Source organism: Trichoderma virens (assembly GCF_000170995.1).
Source record: "Trichoderma virens Gv29-8 chromosome Unknown TRIVIscaffold_5, whole genome shotgun sequence".
Classification (NCBI taxonomy): Eukaryota; Fungi; Ascomycota; class Sordariomycetes; order Hypocreales; family Hypocreaceae; genus Trichoderma; species Trichoderma virens.
In genome coordinates this window covers 2,696,762-2,718,896 of record NW_014013744.1, presented here as the reverse complement: position 1 = coordinate 2,718,896, position 22,135 = coordinate 2,696,762, and the positions used below count along the sequence as shown (strand labels likewise).

Genomic DNA, 22,135 nt, shown 5'->3' with positions numbered 1-22,135 from the left:
ATTCTTTTGTGGAAACGTCGAGGCTACCTATCAGAGGATCACCCTCTCAATCTTTACCACCATCAGGATGAGTTACGATGCGCACCAACAGTTGGGTGTCAATTTAAAAACCGAGTCTTGAGACCATAGATAGTTGTTTATACCCAAATGAGATATTACAGAACCTGGAAAGCATATTATACCTAGGCCACAGGGATGAAAAGGAAAAGACTACGGTACGAGCATGGGGCGTTATTGGTTGGTCTTGTAGAAACGCCTCACACTGAATCGGCAAAGTAAATAGTGGGCAACGCCATCTACTGAAAGTCGCATTCATGACCGCTACAGGAGCATTGAGTTTGACTGGATCACCGATATTTCTTTAGCAAGACTTCTGCTGCATCTCCAAATCTCGACTTCATCATTGTCTCGCGGACGGTCTCAGCAATGTACTCATTCCCCTCTGATGGGCGAACGTCGTGAACACAGTGGCTCAGCCCCATTGCCGCGAGTGTGCCCAAAACATGAGCTCGACTCTCCGGCAGATGTTTGGTCAGCCAATTCAATATTCGCAGTTGTGCAGAGAAGCGACCATCTCCGGGGAGAAGTGTCGTTCCAGTGATGCCCAAGGGAGCATCCCCATCGGATGAATCACCTGTTGGCAGGGCAAATGTCCCGCTGTTATCGCTACTTAATGATCTGATGGGAGATTCGGCTATTCTAGCGGAGTTAATGTTCCATGACGCAGTAGTGCTCATAGAGTCACTCGGTTCTGGGAATATCTGGCAAAGTCGTGATGGTCCAGGATTGTCAAAGTAGCATCGACATGTTGAGAAGAAAGGCGCATTATAGAAGTCAATCGCATCCGCGGCACGAGCGGCTCCGGCGAGGTTTTTGCGCAGCCGCTCTATGCTAATCAGAGCTGTTAGGTATAGCGAAGCCTCTTGCATTAGAGCAAAGGTATTGGTATTTGCATGAAGATCCTTTTGAGCATCGTTTGTCAATCCAAAAGGAATGTCTAGATCGACGGTCGCACCGAGGTTCAATCCGTACACGTCGGGGCCTTGAACATGGTAGATGCCGGGTCGATATGATTCATCGCTGACTCGAAACAATGCCCAATCGAGGATATTTTGTGCAGTGGGAAAGTTGTCCAAAGACCAGTGATAGCGCCACGCAATTAGGTCCAAGAACAGGGACTCTAGCTGGTCTTGAAGATCGGAAACCGTGGTTGGAGTTTCCTCACGAACGATGCCGGAATCGCCTGCAACCCATTGAGAGCGTTCATTGAGAACCTTGTCAGTTTTTTGAATGATACCGGGAAGGCCGGAGATTATGTCAAGAAGCTTGTTTGTGTTTGTCTTCGTTTCCAGAGACGACGACCACGGGACTGTCTTCCACTGGTCTTGTTCGAGAAATGTGCCATGGCGTTGAACAAGCGCATTGGCAAGCTAACATGGATCAGTATGTTTGCTGAGTAAATGTATCTGGCAGCTCACCATTGTGAATCTGCAAGACTCGAATACAGGCAGAATCGAAGGATCCTGGAAGTATTCCGGCCCGCAATGTTCTAGAATACGAGCCAACCCTTGATGGTGAATGAAGCGGAGGTCGGAATCCACGGCAATCTGTGAGGATGCATTGGTTAGCCTTCACAAATCTCATTTATTCACCAGCAATGTGATGGAGGTTCCATATGTGGAGACGTCTTAACCCACCGCATACGATCCCATGATGGATATGGGCTTGATGAGAGCTGCCAACTCCGGCTTGGACGCTGTGATGAGCCTCGATTGCAGCTTCTGGAGGATTGTGCCGTAGATCCGCTCGCCTTTTTGCTGCAGGACCTCGACCTGATGATCTCGACCAAAGATCCCATATGCCAGCGCACGAAGGCTGTCATAGCCTAGCTCGTCTCTCTGCTCGGTGAGATGCTGGCGCATCGGCGTGTCTTGAAGGAGGATGCTGTGAACATTGATCCAGCTGTAGGCATCGAAAAAGTAGGAGAAGGTGATGTTGTCGATGAATGGGTCCAGACTTAGTCGTATGGATTGACTGATTAGAGGCTGCGGTAAGTGGATTGCTGCTGTTGGTGAAGCATCGCCAGTCTTCTGCCGCCGATGCCTCTTCTGTCTGCAATCTGGGGAATCATCATTGCCAATCGGCACCTTGGTAGGAAAGGAATCCGATTGACCGATTTTGACCAAGCTCAGGCGGCCAGGCTCTTTGCTCAGCCCAACTCCATGGCTTTGGATTCGCAGGATTCGCTCGTATCCGAGACATTCATACTTGGACTTTTGACACTGGGCACACGATGGCTTCCCCTTGTCGCATCTAATCCGGCGGCGGCGACATGTATGGCAGCTGGCACTGGTTGGCTCTCTGCCCATGTCTTAGTGAATTGAATATTCACTGGTCTTCAATTGAATAAAGACAGACTCGAACATTCTCAATGTCATTGAAATTGCTTGATCACGGGTAGCTGCCCTGGAGCAGGAGAGGGAACCTCATGTCATCACGTGATGCCCTTTTCCGCTTTTCCGCACTTGACGCAGCTCTCAATGTCGTGAGTGGATACTGGGCTACGTCATAAGCATCAAGGGTCTAGTCCAAGGGTCTTGTGGAATTTGAAGCCATCATACATTGATGTATGTGTCGTATGCTACTGTGCATGTGTTTAAGTTCTTTATTATGATCAATGAAACTCTATTCAAAATTGGTGGTATTGTTATCCAGTGGAATCCTTTGATAACGCATGAGCCCAGGCATGCGGGCTCCACTGGCAGCATGCAATTCCAGCACTGATGGATGAAGGTCTTACAGAATACGTGAAGAAAGGGAAAGGTGCACTAGCAATGGCGAGAATACAATACAAGTCCGTCCGCTTGGAACGTGAGATGAGGTTGCATCTTTTTTTTATTAGGCCCCCAGAAAGGAAAAATGGGCACAAACTGCTCTACATGATGACAATGCAGACTGACCAGAATTATGGCTACCTCCAAATCTAAGTGGAATGAATGTACATGTATGAAGTTTGACCCGTCGTATCGTTCAACACTCCACCTCCGAGGATCAATCCCGCCGGTGCAGCATACGAGTATTGCCGCGATCTGACTAGTAAGACGCACGAGTAGGTATGTTCTAGCAGCAGGGACCAGCTTCCTGTTTCGTGGTTGTCTGCCTACTGGGGCTTTCACCAGGCTTCGTTGTTGTCCTAAAGATAAGGGGAGTTCTAAGAAAAGCGGGTAGGAACAGTGATATTTGAGTTTCACAGACTATTCAAACATATATGTAGGATTTCCCAGATTAGTTCAGGCGCAGATAGGGATCTACTGATGAGGTGAATCCCCTGGTTTGCCGGCAGTGGGAAGACGATTCATGGTGAGGAGCTGAGTTGAGTGGCGGGATCATTATTGATAGCTTTTTTTTCCTAAATTTCTCCACTCTTCTAATTCTACTCTTAGATGAGCCAGTGGACACTAGAACGATGGTGGAGCTTGCGGACAAGTTACAATCTCGTGGGGTCGAAAACCTGGGCTGATGGGAGTTGAAAGAACATTGAAGGCTGCCGAGGCCCGATCGCCGAAGCCGCCTGTAGCAGCCTGTAACAGTCCCTAAAAGCCTCTCCACAAGCCACCTATAGGGCTGCCTCCTAGGTATGTTGTCTTAGGGGTCCTATTGTGCTGGCGAATGCAGCTACCTGACACCAATTACCCGTTTGACTCGTTTTTACGGGGGCTTCCAGCGGTTAGCGGTCCTGGAGGGGCAAGACGCAAAAAGTTGCAGGGATAGGCCGTGATTTGTACCCAATGATGAGCTTCAGTTGCCTGCATCAACCCAGTTCTCTATATCAACCGACCAGCTGGTCGTCGATATTTGTGATTGAGCTTCTCCTATTTTCTACGGAAATATCTACGACGGTTTTACAAATCACCATTTGCCAGCTTCTGTCGTAGTGACGTGTCTTCTTCGACTCGCTGGGCTTGAAGCCATTCTCGCCAAGCATCGCCAAAACTTTCCCTCCTTTCTAGAGTTTGACTAATTGACTAGTCAGAACTTGCCCTCAATCGCTGCTATAACGGCGATTAACAACAACCTGCTTTTACGATCTATACGGGTATTGATGGCATTACCAAGCGGTTCGTGTCCATAGCCTCGTGTTGCGAGGCTTTGTAATGGACTAAGGGGATAGAAACTTGAAGATGTTATTGAGATTAGAGTCGAGTTGAAGGAGATATAAAGACCAGAGACAACCGTTGTTGATGGCATCGGTCTCACCATCACACACAACAACGCATCATCTCAACAACATCTTACCCTCCCTTTTCTTCACACAAATTTTCAACCAACTCTCAACATGAAGGAGCACGTTGTCCGTTACGCCGGCCTGACTGCCGCTCTCGAGCGCGCCGACTACAGCGGCAAGACCATCCTCGTCACCGGCGGTGGCCACGGCATGGGTATCAATATGTCTGAGTCTTTTGCTGCCCGCAAGGCTGCCAACGTCGTCATTGTTGGCCGTAACGAGTCCCGCATCCAGGCCAGCGCTGCTAAGCTCGCTGAGCAATTCCCCGAGACCAAGTTTATCCCTGTTGCTGCCGACATCTCCTCCCAGGACGATGTCAAGAAGCTCTTTGCCAGCCTCGACGTCGCTGTGGATATTCTTATCAACAACGCCGGCTACATGCCAACCCCTACCAAGTTCCAGGAAGCCGACCTTGACGAGTGGTGGTCTGGCTACACCATCAACGTCTTCGGCACCGTCAACGTCACTCAAAACTTCCTCAAACACCGTGCTGCCAAGGGCGCCAGCGGCACTGCGGTTGTCATTACTCTCAACACCATCGCCGCCTACGAATTCGACATCCCGGCCCTCACCGCCTATGGATCTAGCAAGGCGGCTCTTGCGCGTCTGATGGAGCTGGTCGCCTTTGATGTCCCTAAGGATGTCGCTCGCTTCATCTCTGTCCACCCAGGTGCGGTTGCCACCGACATGGGCCACCGTGCCGGTGTCATTGAGTCTCTGACCGTTACCGAGGCTTCCCTAACCGGTGACTTCACCGCCTGGTTAGGCTCCGAAGAGGCCAGCTTCTTGGACGGACGCTTCGTCTGGGTCAACTGGGACGTCGATGAGCTCCTTGCCCGCAAGCAGGAGATTCTTGACAACAACATGTACAAGACTGCCCTCGCCGGTGCCGAGACTAACCCCTTCAAATAAATTAATTGTATAATTGCATAGCTGTCTAGCGGGTAACACATCAACACAGATAAACAGTGGGAGTTGTGATATTATAGATGAATGGAACTGGAGCTACACGCTCTATCAAAAATAGAATTAGAATAGCATCATCAATTTTAAATCGTATTTTCAATTGCCTTCTTTGTATCCTTACTAGAACATGCTGCTACCACTTGCCTTGGACTTGAATCTTGGTAGACTTTTGTACCATTGTATGCAAGAATCCTCTTCTTAATTATGTTCAGCAAGCAGACTCGAGTTTCGAAAGAGAAATAAGAGGTGTTGCAACAGAACCCCCACCAGCCCCCCACTCTCTTCTCAAATGAGGTCATCCAATTGTTTGCCGGAATCAAGAATGCATGAATCCCTAAACAAAAATTCCTCGACTACTTGTTGTGCTCAGAAGATGCTTTGTATCCAAATTGACAATTAGGATATGGTACGATAAAAAATATGAAAGGCTGATTTAAATGTATTGCAGAAATCACCACCCATGAATACTATGTCAACTAAGAAACCTTTGCAATGGTTGTATTACATGAGATACGTCATAAATTGAGTAGTATCACTACATGTATGTTGATAAAATTCCATATTTGGCACGCAATCATCCGATATAGCTCATCCTCTCAGCTCTTGTGCCTGCATTGATACGTTACCTTTCCAAATGAAATGCAACCCAAGTGTGATGCTTCTCTGCTGACAGGCTATTGCTTCAGATAGCTGTCACCATGACGGCAAATCAATGCCATTTTTAAACAAAGTGTATATGCGGTGTGACGCTCTTTTGAAGGTTATTTTTAATTATACACTCTTATTTGTGACATCTATATCCTTCGGCTTATTGGCCAGGATCATTCTATCGATTCGGATTACATGAACGATAGGATTCAAACCATCGTCTTCAGGCTAATTCTTGATCCGTAAATCAGGCAATCATCCGGAATAGCTAGTATGTATTTGTATTTCCGTTTGACATAACCTTGTTTACAATCGGCTCATCGAACGAGGTGGAGATGAATCACGGCATTTGACTTGACGAGAAATATTCCGTAGGATAATAGATCCCTGGATAGGGTAGTATTTTCAATGCACATCTGACCCGGAAATGCGATTCAATTTAGCCATAAACACCGATCGGATACCTCCCCGCATTGATCGGATTGTCGATCCCCCTCACTCTACCTGTATTGTAACGCCATTTATGACATCCCGTATATACGGCAGTCATTCTGTAAATATAAAATGTCACGAATATATGATGTTATATTTATGCGCCGGTCCTTGTAGAGCATCTCAATCAATGTAACCAGTTGTTTCAAGATGCTGCTCAAACATTGGAAGGCTGCAGCATTTTTGGCGATTTCGGCCGCCTCCCACGTCGATGCTGGTTTCCTGAATTTTGAAGGGCTGGCCAAGCGAAGCAATGATGGAACGGCAACTAAACCTCAGAATAAAGATCAATTTATTGACTCTTTGATATCAAAGATGACTGTGAGCGATTTGGGTGAGTACTGGATGAAGAAGAAATGGATCATGACGTGATATAATAACAATATCGTAGTCCTGCAGCTGCATCTCATGTTTGGGGATGACATTGTTGGAAAAGACTCTCACAATGAACTTTACGGTAATGTCCAAATTTACCCACGTCAAAGAGCACAATTGACGGATTATAGATCAAACGATGCATCTTAGTCCGACATCTCCTATTGGTGTGATACACGACTGGTTTGTACACTTCCACCGGCACTCCATCTAAATCTCACATCTGATCAGGTACCCCATGAACAAGTCATTCTTCAACTCTATTCAAAAGCTTCAGTTAGACAAGTCGCACATCAAAGTCCCTATGATGCTTGTTGAAGAGTGTCTTCATGGTGTTGGATCGTTTAAGCAATCGCTGTTTCCGCAGAATATTGCAATGGCAGCTACATTTGACACCGATATCGTCTACCGGATTGGAAGGGCCATCGGAACTGAAGCAAGGTCGATTGGAATACACGGCTGTTTCTCACCGGTCCTTGATCTCGCTCATGATCCTCGTTGGGGGAGAGTACAAGGTGCGCAAGTTAGGCACTAGCGGCTTCATTGTGTTGACTAACATCTTCTAGAAACCTTTGGAGAAGACAAAGTTCTCACATCTCATATTGGAGTTGCTTACTCTTCTGGCTTATCCAAGAACAAGTCGTGGTCAGATCCTGACGCGGTGTACCCAATCATGAAGGTATAGTTTACAATGAATACTTTGTAACTCCCACTAAGACGAATCAGCACTTTGCCGCACACGGCGCAGCTCAAGCTGGTCACAACACAGCTCCGTTCACAGGCCTCGGAACTCGACAGATTATGGAGGATCTTTTGGTTCCTTTTAAAGCCAACTACGAGTTAGGAGGAGCTAGGGGAGCAATGATGTATGAACTGTGACTTACTTATAGAGACATGGCTAACCTCGTTCAGGGCATATAATGAGATTGATGGAATTCCTGCAGCTGTTCACCCGATGCTATACCAGACTCTAGAGGACTGGAACTTTGACGGCTTTACTCTGGCGGATGATACTTGCATGAGAAATATTCTTACGCAGCACAGAGTGGCAAACTCTCAGGCGGATGCAATGCAGCAATGGTTTAATGCTGGCGGCATGATTGACTTTTACGATTGGGATCTGGACTCCTACCTTACCGTAAGCCTGCACTGAATCATATTAGCCGGCAATTTTACTGACCAGAGACAGATTACAAAAGATCTTGTGGCCAACGGAACTGTGCCTCTCAAGACACTCCAATCTCACGTTCGGAAAATCTTGGGGGTCAAATGGGACCTCGGCCTTTTTAAGAATGCCTACATTCCCGAGAACATCGATCCAATTGCTATTGTGGCGAGCCACCAGGACGTTGCACTGGAGGCGGCACACAAGAGTATCGTACTGCTCAAGAATGACAACAACACACTGCCGTTGAATCCGTCATCAAACACCAAGATTGCACTCATTGGACCGTTTGCTGACACCATTAACTTGGGAGACTACTCTGGAGCTCTAGGGCAGTATCCAGCTAAATATGCAGACACGCTCCGCCAGGGCATGTTGAGCCATCTGAAGAAGAGTGGCCACTCTGGAGCGCAAATTTCGTCAAGCTGGGGCACCAATAGCTGGGAATACAACAATCAATACGTTGTTCCCGGATATCTTTTGTCGTCAAACGGGAAGACTGGTGGCCTCAAGGCGACGTACTATGGTGAGACAAATTTCACCTCCCCGAAAGCGTCACGGTCAGAAGTTCCTGCCCAAGACTGGGGTTTATATCCACCACCAGGACTTTCTTCGAATAATTTTAGCGCTGTCTGGGAAGGCCAATTTGAATCGCCTACTGATCTCGACGTCAACGGGTGGATCGGAATTGCGATTGGACCAAACAGCACATCGAAGCTCTATGTTGATGGCAAGTTGATTACATCCAAGGGCTACGGACCTCAAGGAAACGTTATAGGGAATATCCAGGGTTATGGGTGGACTCAAGCGAATCACTCCATCCCTCCTCAAGACGGCGTTGAGTTTACATTCAAGAAGGGCGCTAAGCATCAAGTCCGTATCGAGTTTCAGTCATGGAACAACTACAAGAAGACGGCAAATGTCAACTCGGTAAACTCACAGCTCATTTTCTGGTGGAATCTTGTATCGCCCAACGGTGACGCACTCGATCAGGCAGTATCAGTTGCCAAAGATAGCGACGTTGTCGTTCTCGCAGTGGGAGCTGCCTGGAATAGTGATGGTGAAGGTGGCGATCGCGGAACACTCGATCTTGCACCAAGTCAAGATGCTCTAGCCAAGAAGATTTACGCACTTGGAAAGCCCGTAATTCTTGTACTTGAAGGTGGAAGACCCTTTGCCATTCCTGATCACTACCAGCAGTCGTCCGCCGTATTGAGCACATTCTTTGGCGGACAAGCTGGAGGACAAGCCATTTCGGATGTACTCTTTGGCACTTTTAATCCAGGGGGACGTGTGCCAATCACAGTACCTTATTCAGTTGCTCAGGTCCCAGCTTATTACAATTATAAGCCATCTGCCCGAGCTGCCCAATATCTCGACATTCCATCGGATCCCACCTATCCATTTGGATATGGTTTATCTTACACCACCTTTTCAACTTCTTCTCCCACTGCATCCGTTAGGGGCACAAGCTCCAAGAGATCCAACTTCGATGCTCTGGCTAGTGGTCAGACTTTTGGCGGTGGTGATTGGATCACGTTCTCGGTAACCGTAGAAAACACTGGCTCCGTTTCTGGCAGTTATGTTGCCCAGATTTACTTACTAGGTCGGGTGTCAACTGTTACTCAGCCGGTTAAACAGCTAGTTGGTTTCCAGCGAGTATATCTGGATGCCGGTGAGAAAAAGAGTGTTTCTATTAAACTGGAGGTTGACCGATATCTGATGATTCTCAATCGAGCGAATAAATGGGAGCTGGAAAAGGGATCTTATACATTTGCTCTGCTGGAGAATGGCGGTAGCAATGCAGACACTAGTAAGAGTGTCACACTGCAATGTGCTGGTTAAAATTGTATTAGCTTAGCCAGCCATTTTGTTATTTATATCAGTCTTTAAACTTGTGACAGAGTGTTAATTCGTGCAAACTACCTGTGTAGCTACGTTTCGCTGTTGTCGACGGTAGAATTGAAGCGGGAGTGCTTAAAGTGTTTGGAAAGGTGCCTATGAAACATATTCTTGAATGTAACGAAATGCCCGGCTTTCGGTCCTGTCGATTCTACAACTTTAGTCACTTGCTCCGCGTCTGCCGTTGAGAACCAACTGCCTTCAGGGGCGTTTTATGTAGATCTTTCTACAAAAGCATTGCCTTGGACCCTTTGTGGACACAGCCCTTTTAGTTACTCGTGCCCTGAGTGCTTTGAGACAGCGGAAAGCTTATTATTGTCTCTGCCACCGCGGAGCCCGTTGTGGGACTTCTTGAGACGTTACCTTCCTAATAAGGCAATTGGCATTAAAGCCGTGTAAGCCCTATCCCTCCAATAGAGACACTGGAAACGACTGTACTGTGGCAGAATTGCACGGTATTCCAGCTTCATTTTCGAAAGCCTAATGCTAGAATATGGCTGCCAAGAAGATATTAACATGCTCTTCTCAATGGTGGAATTCATATTCAGAAAATGCTGCATCCATCATGCATCCCTCTTATCGAACAACGAGATGTAACCGTCAAACCGTAGGCAGATGTAAGAAAAGTCGCATCTACAACACGAAGCAGTTTTTCCGTGATCGTCAGTCGCATTTGTCAAAGGGCCGATTTAATTCCACCATGTATCTTGCCATTTCATCTACGAATATGGAACAGTTTGTGGTCCAACAGCGGCAAGATTATGTCGCGTTTCATTCTAACAGCACGACTGCCTTTTAGCGTCATCTCAGCGCTTATACGAGCAAAGATCGACAACTCAAGTTGCTAAGCTTGTAACATCCGTCCCTTGAGTATCTCCGGATCTGCAGTTCCGCCCTCTATTTAGTGTGTTGTAGCTAATGAAGTGTGAATTTGAATGGCACCTGCCAAGTTACGTTAATATGATCGCAATGAGACTGAGACGCTGCAGAAAGTCAAGAAGAGTAGAAGAATATATAAATTCGCACAAACCCTATCAACATTTATTCATTTCACTCTATTAGAGACCAAGTTCCCATCTCGGATTGTATATATCACACTCCTTTTGCCGTTCTTTATAGGCAGACTCACGTTGTACATACGGATTATTCACCTCACTCTTTGACCTTTCGTTAACTTCCTTCACGACATGTTTGTTCGAAACGCAGTCGCCATTACCGGCCTTTTGGCCACTCTTTCTAACGCACTGCCAGCCAAGCGTGCTCTTGACGCCGGCAATGCTCGTTTAGTCATTTACTGGGGTGCTGAAGATGACAGCACAACACTCAGCGACGTCTGCTCAGATGACTCCTACGGCATTGTGAATCTTGCTTTCCTCAATAGGTTCTTTGCTGCCGGTGGTTGGCCCGAAATTAGCATGAGCGGCTTGGATAACTCATCTGATGCTCAGCAGAGCGCTGGCGCGACTGGGCTCAAAGATGGCAGCGGCCTCGTAGATGCTATCAAGCAGTGTCAGTCTGCCGGAAAGCTAGTTATTCTCAGCCTTGGTGGTGCCGATGCCGATGTCACTCTCCAATCAGACTCTGATGGAGAGAAGATTGCTGATACGCTCTGGAACCTGTTTGGTGGTGGTACCGAAAACGCTGAACTACGCCCTTTCGGAGATATTAAGCTCGACGGCTTCGATCTAGGTATGTAATTTAGGTTGATCTAGTTTGGTTGACTTGGCTAACGTTATTTAGACAACGAATCCGGTGACTCTACTGGCTACTTGGCCATGACACAGCGCTTTAGATCCAACTTCCAATCGGACACTAGCAAGACTTACTACCTCACGGCCGCACCTCAGTGCCCATTCCCTGACGCATCAGAGCCTCTTGACGTTTGCAAAGAGCTGGACTATGTTTGGGTTCAGTTCTACAACAACGGCGACTGCAACATTGCACAGTCTGATTTTAAGAACTCTGTTCAGACCTGGAGCAGTGGCATTGGCAACGCTACGCTCTTCATCGGGGCTCTGGCTAGTGGCGCTGATGGAGATCAGGGCTACGTTGATGCCGACACTTTGGTTAGTTCTCTTCAAGATGTGAAGAACATGAATCTCCCCAATTATGGTGGAGCTATGCTTTGGGAAGCCCAACTGGCTGTAAAGAATGGAAATTTCCAACAAAAGATTGCTGCCGGATTGTAAATAGATGTCGTATTCAAGAACATATGATTCACACCATGATCAAGAAAATGTTGCTCAATAGATTTCGAGTATAAGTTGTCAATTATTCATTAGGTTTATTATCATGTATAAATAGAATGCCAATCTGGGTATCCAACCATGGATAGGAAATTCCTATCCCGCCTGTAAATCAATCTAGGACAACAGGATCGCCATGCCGAAAGTGAAAGCGGCAACAATGCCAACGGAAACCTGGACGGAGCCTGCACCAGAGCAAGTGTCAGATCGCTTGTAGCCGCTACCGTTACCGCTCTTGGTGCTGGTAGTGCATGAAGTTGTGGCGGCGGCGGCAGCAGATGTCGTCGTGGCGCTGGAGGCAGTCACAAGTTTGCCACCAAAAACCGAGGGCGGGTTTGAAGCATTCTGGACATTTTTAGCAGCACTCTGGTAAGCTGCAAGAGTATTTCCACTGCTTGGTCCATTGACCACACCAGACATGCCACTTTTGCAGTGCTCAAACTTGTTTTGTGAGCAGTAGAAGAAGATGGGATCGGTCGAGTTGACGGTGACTTGGAACGAGTCGTCCTACAAGATACTATTAGCTGAGAACCAACCACATGCAGACCCACAGACACGTGAAAACAAGGTGTGTTTATAAGTGGAAATAGCTTTGAAACATATAATAAGGTTCTTGAAACATATGTTTACGTACCGCCTCTCCACTTCCAGAAACAGGCATGAAGCCGGAGAAAAAGCCACCCGTCTTAGCTGGAGCGCAAGGGGTTGCAAAGTCGCCCATTACAACGCTGTGGTTGACTGCATGAAAATGAAAGTCCAAAATATCACCAACAGCGGCTTTCACACTGTCGGGAGTAAAAGCAAGAGCGCCGTTCTGTCCAACATCGATTCGAATGGTCGTTGCACTGGCCTGGGAAGCCAGCGCGATGGCGGCGGCGGTAGAGAGAGTTGTAGCACGCATATTGATAGCTAAGGAGTGAAATCGAGTATCCCAAACAATTCAAGAATGTAGAATGCTGTCGCTTTGATTCTTTGCTCTTGGCCAAGCTCGAGAATCTCGCTATCAGATGGACGAGCTACCGACGCCTTTTGTACCATGCAGCCAAGTCTTTCGATGCCGAAATTCCGAAATTCCAAATACCATCTGATAGCAAACAAGAGGCCGCCATGCTCAATCAAACATGCTGGATCCAGACGCGGCATAACTCTGGGTTACCAAGGGACGATTTTCTTCCCGATCTGTTGCCTAGCCCATCGAGCAGCTGCACATGAGCACGCGGCGAGTGGATGCAGCTCTCTCCCAGCAACTCCTCGAAGACATCCCAGAGGAGCAGTAGTCGGTGGGGTTTCTTCTTCCCAGGCGAATGGCTCCAAGGTTGGCACGTTTCTGATGCTATATTAAGCAGCCTGCTAGCCCGCATCGGGCTGGGGGCCGGGGTTGGCTAGCTTATGCTGGCTTTGGATCCTCGCGAAAAACTTCCAGCCCAACCTTGTCCGCCCGCTCGGTCGGGAGCAAGAGATGGGCCGGCTTTGTTGGGCGAGGGCCCGCGGGGTGTAAGAAGACTTGTCGGGTGTATATTGCGAACGACTCTGGGGAAGTGATAGACACAGCCCGCTGTGAAGACAATATTGTGAGATATTTTCCTGCTAGTTCCTCGCATGTAATCCGCTAGAAAGGCTAACAGCTCCATGTACATAGATCTAGTGTGTCACTCCATGGGCAAGATCTCAACGCCTTTTATTTGTCTTGTAACCCGGTTGATAAATGGGAGCTATTTACATCATTTGATTGGCGGTGTGAATTCCCCGGACGAGTCATGTCATCTATAAATCTCACGGCTGACAACGTATTCGGGACAAGACATTACAGGTACTTTCAACACCGTGAAAGTGATCAGTACAATCCAGCTTAAGCGACATCTATGTACTATTGTATGAATATAGGGAGGCGGGGGTGCACATTTCAATGTCTCAAATAGCGGCTCGGAGAGACTACGTAGATCGTGCATCGGCAAATGTAGAAGGGTCGATGCGGTTAACGTGATTGGGACGCGTTAAAGCTGCACATGTGCGAAGGTGGGTACGGAGTAACACGAATGCGAGAAGTTATTCATCGTTCTCTCGTAGGAGGCACCGCACTTCGCTCGTATATGTAAGCTACTTATTTGTGAGATATATATCGAAGCAAATGAACTTGAACGTGATGTGTAGCTGAGACTCTTCCCAGTAGTTTGATTAACTTCTGATATTTGGGTTGAGTGAACTACTGTATAGAATGTCCTTCTACAGCTCCCCAATCAGTCTAGTTCACTAATACAGGGGAAGTAAGAAAAGGGGCTCAGGAGAAAATAGAGACGACAGGGGTTGTAGGCTGACCAAGTTTCCTATTTTATTGCCATCAAGTCATCTTCAGAGTTTTCTTCTCCCAGCAATCATTTTGTATCCTTTACGTGAAACAGTTCCAGAGTCACTTTCCACCCAAAATTCGCTAAGGATGGAGAATCACTCGCATTTAATTAACGCTATGTAATAAATCATGCTCACAGGTCCATCATCACCTGGTTTCAGGTAAGAGAGCATCTAATCCGATTCCTGACCTCACGTAAGTCTACCTAGATCCGGCTCAGATTCGAGTTAGCTTAAATAATTGTCCGCTTTTCTAAGCTGAGAAACTAGACTCTGACTAAAGGGTCAATGTATCAGGATTATCAATTAAGCAAAATAGACAGAAAGCTTGAAGAAGGCGTGGGAATAGCTGTCTTAGCTGTCCATTATTAAGGAAAGCATTCTATTTAGCCATTGGATGGCGCAAATACACGATGATCTTCAAAGTCCGCCTCAGTCATTTGCAATGAGCTCTGAAAGTAGGTCGCTTTTAATATATTTGCTTGAACCCATGTAACTGACCATCCAAGATTGTGCATGTATTATACTGATTCTAAAGGGTAAATCACATCAAGGCATCTAGAAGTACTAAAAAGCTCCCTCGGGACGATATTAAACTACTCAAAATACAGTTGGTAAAAGAACATCGAAATGCGTATAGAAACTCGTACCGATACTTGCAACTGAAGACGCTGTGCAGGTCAGAGTGCTGTGCTAGAAGCATGACATTCGTGCACTGATATGCCGAGCGGTGTATACAGGTGTGTATATGTAGCCTTGATTCACTACTTGACGTGCATCTTCCACAAACAACATTATGTTACTTCGCAAGCTTATTCTGCATCGCATCTTCGCCTCAACCTACTCATTTCTAACTACACATTTTAAATCGACTCAGACTCGTTTGAAACCGCATCCGCATCGTCCTTACCGAGTCCACTGTGAGGCCGTCAAAGCCAAGCTTCATGTACCGCTCGCATCGTGTGTATATTGAGCCTAAAGCTGATTGAGTGCTTGAGCTAGATACAAAATGCCCAGCAACGTGAATGAGGAAGCACGACGTGAGCGGTTGCTTCGTCTCTGTGAGCAATAATATACCCTGTTCTCCTCCTGGAGATGCCTCCTAACTTGGAGACAGCCACATCTCAGCAGCAAACTCAGCAAACTCAGCAAACTCAGCAAAATGGCCAATCTCACCACCACCCAACCACCATACTCTACTATCACCGTGGGGGTATGTTCTATCCTTATCTATATCATCTTTTCTTCAATCCAGCGGCTAACGATACTCAGAGGGCAGCGGTAATGTGTTCCGCTTTCGCGTTGGCCCCGAATACTTTTGGATCGCTGGAAGCGGCCCTGGTGGTAGCCTGACGCCGAGTGAAGAGGAGCGCTTCTATCGTGTGGCGGAACTTGCTGGATTGGAATGGACCGGGGATGGATACATGCAATTATAAGAGGGGCTGCATTGTAACACGGTCGCGGGGCAAGCATGGCTAGTCTTCTACAGCTTCGATCAACGTCAGATGACAATACGAATAAGTTTACGGATATAATTAGTAAATTGAATGCTGATCCTCTAGATGTTGCAGTCGGTAAAAATCGTGCATAAGGTGAGTGTAGTGCTTGATCATCAGTATAGATAACAATTACATCCAGTACTACTACCCTGAGCTTTAGGATTCTCGCTGCGTAAATAGATCGTTAGTGTCAATAAACAAAATTTCGATGGAGATGAGACTCCTGTAAGCCAGAAAGTCATTGTCGTCGGCGCTCGTACTAATATTGTCCCTATAATGTAGGAATCTATATTTCATCTCCTTCTACCGTGGTGAGAAGATACATGTAGACAACTTTCACCAAGGTCAGCTTATAATCCGAGTCGCGCGGTCCGGCAGCCGTCAATTGGTCAGATAGAGCTGAGGGTTTCCGAGAGTAGTTTAATGTAGTCAATCATGATCGTAATCGTGATTGCGATCACCCGTTTTGATTTGCTTGAGAGATTCTCATGTTTGATCTGGACGTGCAGTGATGGGAAAAGACATGGCGAGAACATGCCTCGGAATGCATCGGTATAACCGCGGCAAATGATGTCATTGGGCTGTCGTGCGTCATTTGGAGATTCCCGAGGTTTAACCTCCGATTATGTGGGGCCGGGTCCCCGACTTTGTTCGGGAAATTTGGGGATTGACAGCGATGTTTTGTAAGAGAGACTGGTGAATGCAAAGCTTGCAAGTTAATTGGATCAATTGTAGTCGGGACAGTATTGGATTATTTAGTATATTTTTGAATCAGTATATATTGTGGTGAATGAAAGTCTAGTCTATATAACTCAATGTGATATCTTGGTTGCAAACCCGCCCCCGTAGTCCAAATCCGAATTGCGCTCCAATAATGAAAAAGAAAGACAAATGCCATAATAGATGATAAAATAGAGTTTAAAGAAACTAGCTCAGCTGCCGCTGCAGGACAGTCGTAGAGCTAGCTTAGAAACCGCTGAGGGGATTGGGGTTGGCCCTCTGGAAGCCACCAACGCGGCCGCCCTGGATGACGGGAGGAATGATGAGCTCGGCAGTCTTCGCAAGAACCTTCTGGTTCGAAAGAGTCTTATCCCCACTAAAATCCTGGTTGATCACGCCAAGCATGCCATTCACGCAATGCGCTCCCTTTGGCTGAGGGCAGTAGTACCAGATGGTAGACTTGTCGACAACGGTGATTTGGTAGACATTGGGGTTCTGGCCCTCAGCAGTAACAAAGTTGAAGCCAGAAAAGAAGCCAGTGCCATCAGCAAGTGGCTGGCAGGGGTGAGCAAAGTCGGACTGAACCAGGGAGTGGTTTGCAGCAGTGAAGTGCCACTCGATAGTGTCACCGATCTCAGCAACAACATTCTCGGGGTCGAAGTGAAGTCCGCCGCGTCCAACGACGACTGAATGGGTCACACCAGTCAAGAAAGTACGAGAAGGAAGCATGTTTCCTTCTGTGGGAGTGCCCTTGGGAAGCGCGGCAACGCTGGCGACGGCAGCGGCCAAGATGGTGAAGATGCTGGAGGCAATCATTTTGATGTGTGAGGTGTGGGGAGATGAGATTGTAGTAGGTAATCGAATACTTTAATGTAATCGAGAGTCGATGATCGAAGTGTGAGAAAGGTTGTTGATATAAGAGTGTAGTAGTAGTAGTATTGTTGTGATGATGATGATGATGATGAGAAGTTTGATGCTTCAACGGAGCTACGCTCCATATATATACACCGTTTCGATGCAGACTCGACTCTATGTCCCAAGCCAACATCATGGCTAAATTTGCAGTCGCAGTACTGTACAGCCTCTCGGTTGGTGTCCCAACCGAGCAAAGTGCTAGTCAGTTGGTCATCTTGGGCATTACCAAATCCACCCGCCTCAGCACTAACATCGCCATCTTCCGAACCTCTAGTTATCCTGGGGCGAAACATGATTGGGCGTTTCTCAGAACCATCCCAATTTTAGGCCTTTAGCAAGACTTACCAACAACGCTGGGCTTGAACTTGGCCTGGCTTGTAAGCACCATAAATGCACTAGCTTGAGCTGCGCAGCCACCGGCTTGGGCTAGTTCCGTCTTTTGGATAAGCTAATTGCTGTCAGCCACAGCAGAGATGATCCTATTATTAGGACAGCGCACTGACTAAGGCGTCCAGACTTGGGACTATGAATAAACCAACCTGCGATGGAGTCGACAAAGGCAATCTCATTTGACAAACAATCACAAGTGCGGTCTAGCTGCATACCGTAAAGGCAATAAGCTTGCATGGGAAGCTATTTGCATTTGTGTTGTTTGCTTCATGCTGCACCGCTTTACAAAGCATTCTAGGAATAGACACGACGGGATGCAAAATGTAACTTTACTCGTGTCGTGAAGAGTCGACCAACAAGCATCGCCAGGATCCTCTCAGCTCACAGCCAACAGCATCATGCAAGCATCCAAGTCTTTTCCTCGTCGCTTCAGCTCAATGGCTTTCAATCCTGCGATTCCTTCTGCTTTCGTGATATTGCCATTTTCGGTCGCGACGTCATACCGCCCTCCAGCCTCGCGGGTGCCCTCTGGATGGCATCCAAACATGGACAGCTTCATTCAGGGCCCGAGTCTTTGCCGGCTTACCCACGTGGAGGCTCAACAGCAAGTGCTGACCGGCGTTTACAAATGTTTCGTTTCGTTTGATGCACTAGAGCATAAACATCAGGCCACATGCTAGTCTCCTTTTAGTGTTTTTCCCAAGAATCGCCATTGCTCTGCTTTGAAGTGCTGACGCCTGACTCGGAGCTGTCGCCTTCCAGAGTACCTCTATAGCTCTATACGGCCCTACGATCAAGATTTTTATTTTTCCAGCTTGGCAAAAATAAAAATAAAAAATTATGTTTACAAATATGACTAGGCAAACATCTGCCCCTTGTATTACTAGTTGCCAAGGATGAAATAGTCCGTCCACGATGGATGAAGGATGCGGCTACACACATGCGGGGAGATTTTACTCTGCAGCAAGGCGAAATGCCAAAAAGCCTGACCCTACCCAAGGGCTGGCCACTCAGCCGCCACACCCGGAGCGGGACGCAGGTCACTTTGCACAATGAGATTGACTTGGGCATTGATCTTGCGTTGATACCCTTGTGGTAGTATTCATGCTATGGTAACAAGGCACACTTGGTAGGGCAGCCAATCATGCTCCGTCCCATCCTCCGTACGGGATGAAACCCGCTCTTATCCTGATTAGTCGTGCGGAATTGCGCTCACCAGTTCCCGCAATCGATGCAACGCTTCGACAATCGTAGCTTCACGGATTTGTTCTCTCCCTCCTGGAAAGCTGAATGGTCCCCAAGCACGACTCCCAGAAGGCCCAGCGATCCCAATATACACCATGCCGACTGGTCTGTTATCCTGAGGGCCAGGACCTGCGACACCTGTAGTCCCGATTCCCCAAGTTGTCTGGCTGCCGTCAAGGCTTGTTATTCGACGCGCTCCTTCTGCCATCTGTTTGGCGACATCGGCGTGGATGACTCCTTCCAGAGCAATGAGATTGCCATCAACACCTAGAAGCTTTTCTTTGAGGGGCGTTGCGTAAGATACAACTCCTCCGCGAAATACTGAACTCGCACCAGACACAGATGTCACGGCAGCCATGACTCCACCGGCTGTCAGAGATTCGGCCACTCCAAGAGTTTGACCAGCGTCCTTGAGCTTCTTAACTAGGTCGAAGGCAATATCATACACAGTTTCGGTGCTGCGTCGGACTTTTGGCGATATAGTCTCCATGTTTGTTGGCCAAATGCTTGGGTGATGCAAAGCGAGTATTGATTGAGATGAACTTGGAGTGAAAAGATAGCTTGGGACACGGAGTCTCCTATCAAGCATGACTTTCTCTGCAAACCTTCATGGCAGGGCGGCTTTTATGCAAAGCAGTCGCATCGCAGACAGCGGAGTTCTGAAAGCAGTCCAATATGCCTTTTGTTGTTGCCTATAGATTACTATTCGCATCTCCTGCTCCTTACACGTAGCCGTAAGAGGGCCAAGAGCCAGCACTCCGAATGTAGGGATTTGCCAACCAGCCCTCCAAGTTGGCCATCAGGATCCTGTGTTCCAAAGTAAATGCTAGTGATAACAACACATACTTGTACTTTTTCCAAGGTGGCGATAGCAGCAGATGCCATAGGAAAGTACCAATAGTCGCAGATTCTCAAGAAAGTACTTATATGCTACACAAGTAGTTCATTTAACGTTTTTCTGCATCTCATTATGTTCTCGAGAGGTTATGGATTAAATTGCGAGGCATCTACGACATAACTACAACATTGGATTTGCGTACAGCGATATTAGCCTCCCCTTACCAAGCAATTGTAATAGCCCAGGGAAGTTTAACCGCGACACAGAGAATCTGAGCCAAAATGTAGTATTCTAACAAGTAATCTATCTCATAGAAATAGCGGTTCACTGGGACAGGAAGCCAGATTCTGCCTCTGCTCGGGCTTTATTCAGCCTCTAGTGGGAGGACATGTCGCCAGCCCGGACAAATAGCCCCTCTGCGGTGCCACTGTGTTGCACATGTAGTCACTGGGATGCTGTGTAGCCAACTTGGCGTGCTTGCTGCCTAGAAGTTACTATCTAACTGCGTAACACAATATGTAATCATACTAGAGTCAGTTGCTGCCTCTCGGATTGACTCATGAAGACGTCCAGTTCAAAACACGTTTCGTTTACGCCTATCCTCTCGTATTGGAGAGGCACTCCATCAGTACAGCGCAAGATGAGCAGGTGCGTCGTAACAGTGTCAGTGCTTTCCCCGGAATCGTCGTATTCGCTAGAGCATGTCCGGCCAAAGAGTAAACAGAGAACCTGTGAGCCAGAGGGGATGAATCCGCTCCCCGGCAAGTCTAACCTGTAGTCTGGATTGAAGGTGGCAAACTGCCCTCCAATCTTCAACCCGAACTCTTCGGTAGCCCTACTGTCGGTCATAATGTCGGAAGAACCTGTGGCACTTTTGTGCGACTCCAAAATATTTGTCCATTCTTGGCCGTGGTATACGATACCAGAGGCAACATGTCCAGAGAGAGACAGCGTCCCGCCCACCACGTCACCTAAAAGGGGATCGCCAGAATACTTCATATCACTTCCCAAGAACTCGATGCCTTCCAGAGAGACTTGCCAACACTCAACACCTCCAATCACAGATGCCCATGACCATGTTGGCATACGAATCTCTGGTCGTGCGTAGCGAGGAGGCTCGCTGAGATACCAAAAGAACGACTCTTCAAGCTCCTTCTCCCAGAACCCACAGAGATACTCCGCTGCATCGTAATCATTTGCCGCAGCAATCGCCTTACCAATGCCTGCCAAGGCTGGAAGTTTGTCGGTGATAACAGTGAGGGGACGTTTTGCATACCCTTTAATTATTTGGGCCCAAGATTTGGATACAGGAGATTGTTTAAACGACCCTAGAATGCCGTGACTGCTCGTATTGTTGTCATACCATCCACATTCGCAATGAGTTGTCTCAAAACATTCCCAAATGAGCTCGTTCTGCGTAAAGTGAAGCATTCGGCGCGACAGCAACTGCTCTTGATACACCCAGCCTCTGGTCAAGAGTGGCCACTCGACGTCTGGGTTTTCGGCCGCCATGGCATCGGCGCTGGACTCGATGCCGAGCCAGGTGAAATGATGCTTTCTACGACGTATAAAGATGGACTGACCATCTGCTTCAGCGACATCTACAGTTAGTTCATGGGGGGCGCTGTGATCTCGAAAGAGACTTTGGTCAGGCTGGTCGCACCACGAAGCCGCCACAGTAAGCTCAGCGTTTGTGTAGATGGAGGCCATCAGGGCAGCCTCTCGTTTCCAATCGTCTTTGTCATCCTGGATGATGCATAAGCAATCAATCCATATGTACTGGATGCCTAATCGACGCAGTACCAACACGACATCCTGCATCATTCGAGGCAGACTTGCTATAGGCATACCATGTTGCTTCCGATCCAATAAGTTGGACGTGAGGAGGGACTTTGCCGGCGTTTCTTTTGTCCACCTATGGCTCAGCGCCGCATAGGGTATAGGACGGTCCGGCTTCTCGACAAGCTCGAGGGTATTACTGTCTGTCCGGTCGTCTCCCAGATAGAGTAATCGATTAGGCACAAACGCCGCATCGCTTACTCGGCATTCCTCATGAGAGGCCCGACATTCCGTAAGCCACTTTGCCGCCTGGTCGAGAGCCTC

The 22,135-nt window shown here is 47.6% G+C and overlaps 9 protein-coding genes across 9 annotated transcripts; 4 read left to right on the top strand and 5 right to left on the bottom strand.

The window, feature by feature from the left end:
* Positions 1 to 347: 347 nt before the first annotated feature.
* On the bottom strand, positions 348 to 2,369 carry TRIVIDRAFT_148032 (uncharacterized protein; the record flags this gene model as incomplete). The annotated part of the gene is made up of 2 exons (XM_014102764.1): positions 348 to 1,430; positions 1,698 to 2,369. The coding sequence occupies 2 exons, from the start codon at positions 2,367 to 2,369 to the stop codon at positions 348 to 350; spliced, it is 1,755 nt and encodes a 584-aa protein (XP_013958239.1).
* A 1,967-nt stretch (positions 2,370 to 4,336) lies between these two features.
* TRIVIDRAFT_46068 (uncharacterized protein) lies at positions 4,337 to 5,197 on the top strand (the record flags this gene model as incomplete). The annotated part of the gene is made up of 1 exon (XM_014102763.1): positions 4,337 to 5,197. One exon carries the CDS (start codon positions 4,337 to 4,339, stop codon positions 5,195 to 5,197), a length of 861 nt encoding a protein of 286 aa, XP_013958238.1.
* A 1,344-nt stretch (positions 5,198 to 6,541) lies between these two features.
* Positions 6,542 to 9,776, top strand: TRIVIDRAFT_200353 (glycoside hydrolase family 3 protein; the record flags this gene model as incomplete). Its single annotated transcript, XM_014102762.1, has 8 exons — positions 6,542 to 6,725; positions 6,783 to 6,848; positions 6,898 to 6,949; positions 6,998 to 7,281; positions 7,333 to 7,445; positions 7,484 to 7,632; positions 7,679 to 7,904; positions 7,956 to 9,776. The coding sequence occupies 8 exons, from the start codon at positions 6,542 to 6,544 to the stop codon at positions 9,774 to 9,776; spliced, it is 2,895 nt and encodes a 964-aa protein (XP_013958237.1).
* A 1,244-nt stretch (positions 9,777 to 11,020) lies between these two features.
* Positions 11,021 to 12,022, top strand: TRIVIDRAFT_58102 (glycoside hydrolase family 18 protein; the record flags this gene model as incomplete). The annotated part of the gene is made up of 2 exons (XM_014102761.1): positions 11,021 to 11,522; positions 11,574 to 12,022. The coding sequence occupies 2 exons, from the start codon at positions 11,021 to 11,023 to the stop codon at positions 12,020 to 12,022; spliced, it is 951 nt and encodes a 316-aa protein (XP_013958236.1).
* A 174-nt stretch (positions 12,023 to 12,196) lies between these two features.
* On the bottom strand, positions 12,197 to 12,980 carry TRIVIDRAFT_67673 (uncharacterized protein; the record flags this gene model as incomplete). Its single annotated transcript, XM_014102760.1, has 2 exons — positions 12,197 to 12,586; positions 12,714 to 12,980. 2 exons carry the CDS (start codon positions 12,978 to 12,980, stop codon positions 12,197 to 12,199), a joined length of 657 nt encoding a protein of 218 aa, XP_013958235.1.
* Positions 12,981 to 15,434: 2,454 nt separating this feature from the next.
* On the top strand, positions 15,435 to 15,861 carry TRIVIDRAFT_221283 (uncharacterized protein; the record flags this gene model as incomplete). The annotated part of the gene is made up of 3 exons (XM_014102759.1): positions 15,435 to 15,486; positions 15,543 to 15,638; positions 15,698 to 15,861. The coding sequence occupies 3 exons, from the start codon at positions 15,435 to 15,437 to the stop codon at positions 15,859 to 15,861; spliced, it is 312 nt and encodes a 103-aa protein (XP_013958234.1).
* Positions 15,862 to 16,890: 1,029 nt separating this feature from the next.
* On the bottom strand, positions 16,891 to 17,373 carry TRIVIDRAFT_45536 (uncharacterized protein; the record flags this gene model as incomplete). Its single annotated transcript, XM_014102758.1, has 1 exon — positions 16,891 to 17,373. One exon carries the CDS (start codon positions 17,371 to 17,373, stop codon positions 16,891 to 16,893), a length of 483 nt encoding a protein of 160 aa, XP_013958233.1.
* A 1,768-nt stretch (positions 17,374 to 19,141) lies between these two features.
* TRIVIDRAFT_45879 (uncharacterized protein) lies at positions 19,142 to 19,684 on the bottom strand (the record flags this gene model as incomplete). Its single annotated transcript, XM_014102757.1, has 1 exon — positions 19,142 to 19,684. The coding sequence occupies one exon, from the start codon at positions 19,682 to 19,684 to the stop codon at positions 19,142 to 19,144; it is 543 nt and encodes a 180-aa protein (XP_013958232.1).
* Positions 19,685 to 20,962: 1,278 nt separating this feature from the next.
* Positions 20,963 to 22,135, bottom strand: TRIVIDRAFT_128569 (uncharacterized protein; the record flags this gene model as incomplete). Its single annotated transcript, XM_014102756.1, has 2 exons — positions 20,963 to 21,517; positions 21,638 to 22,135. Coding segments are annotated over 2 exons (1,053 nt in total), but the record flags the coding sequence as incomplete, so codon positions are not given.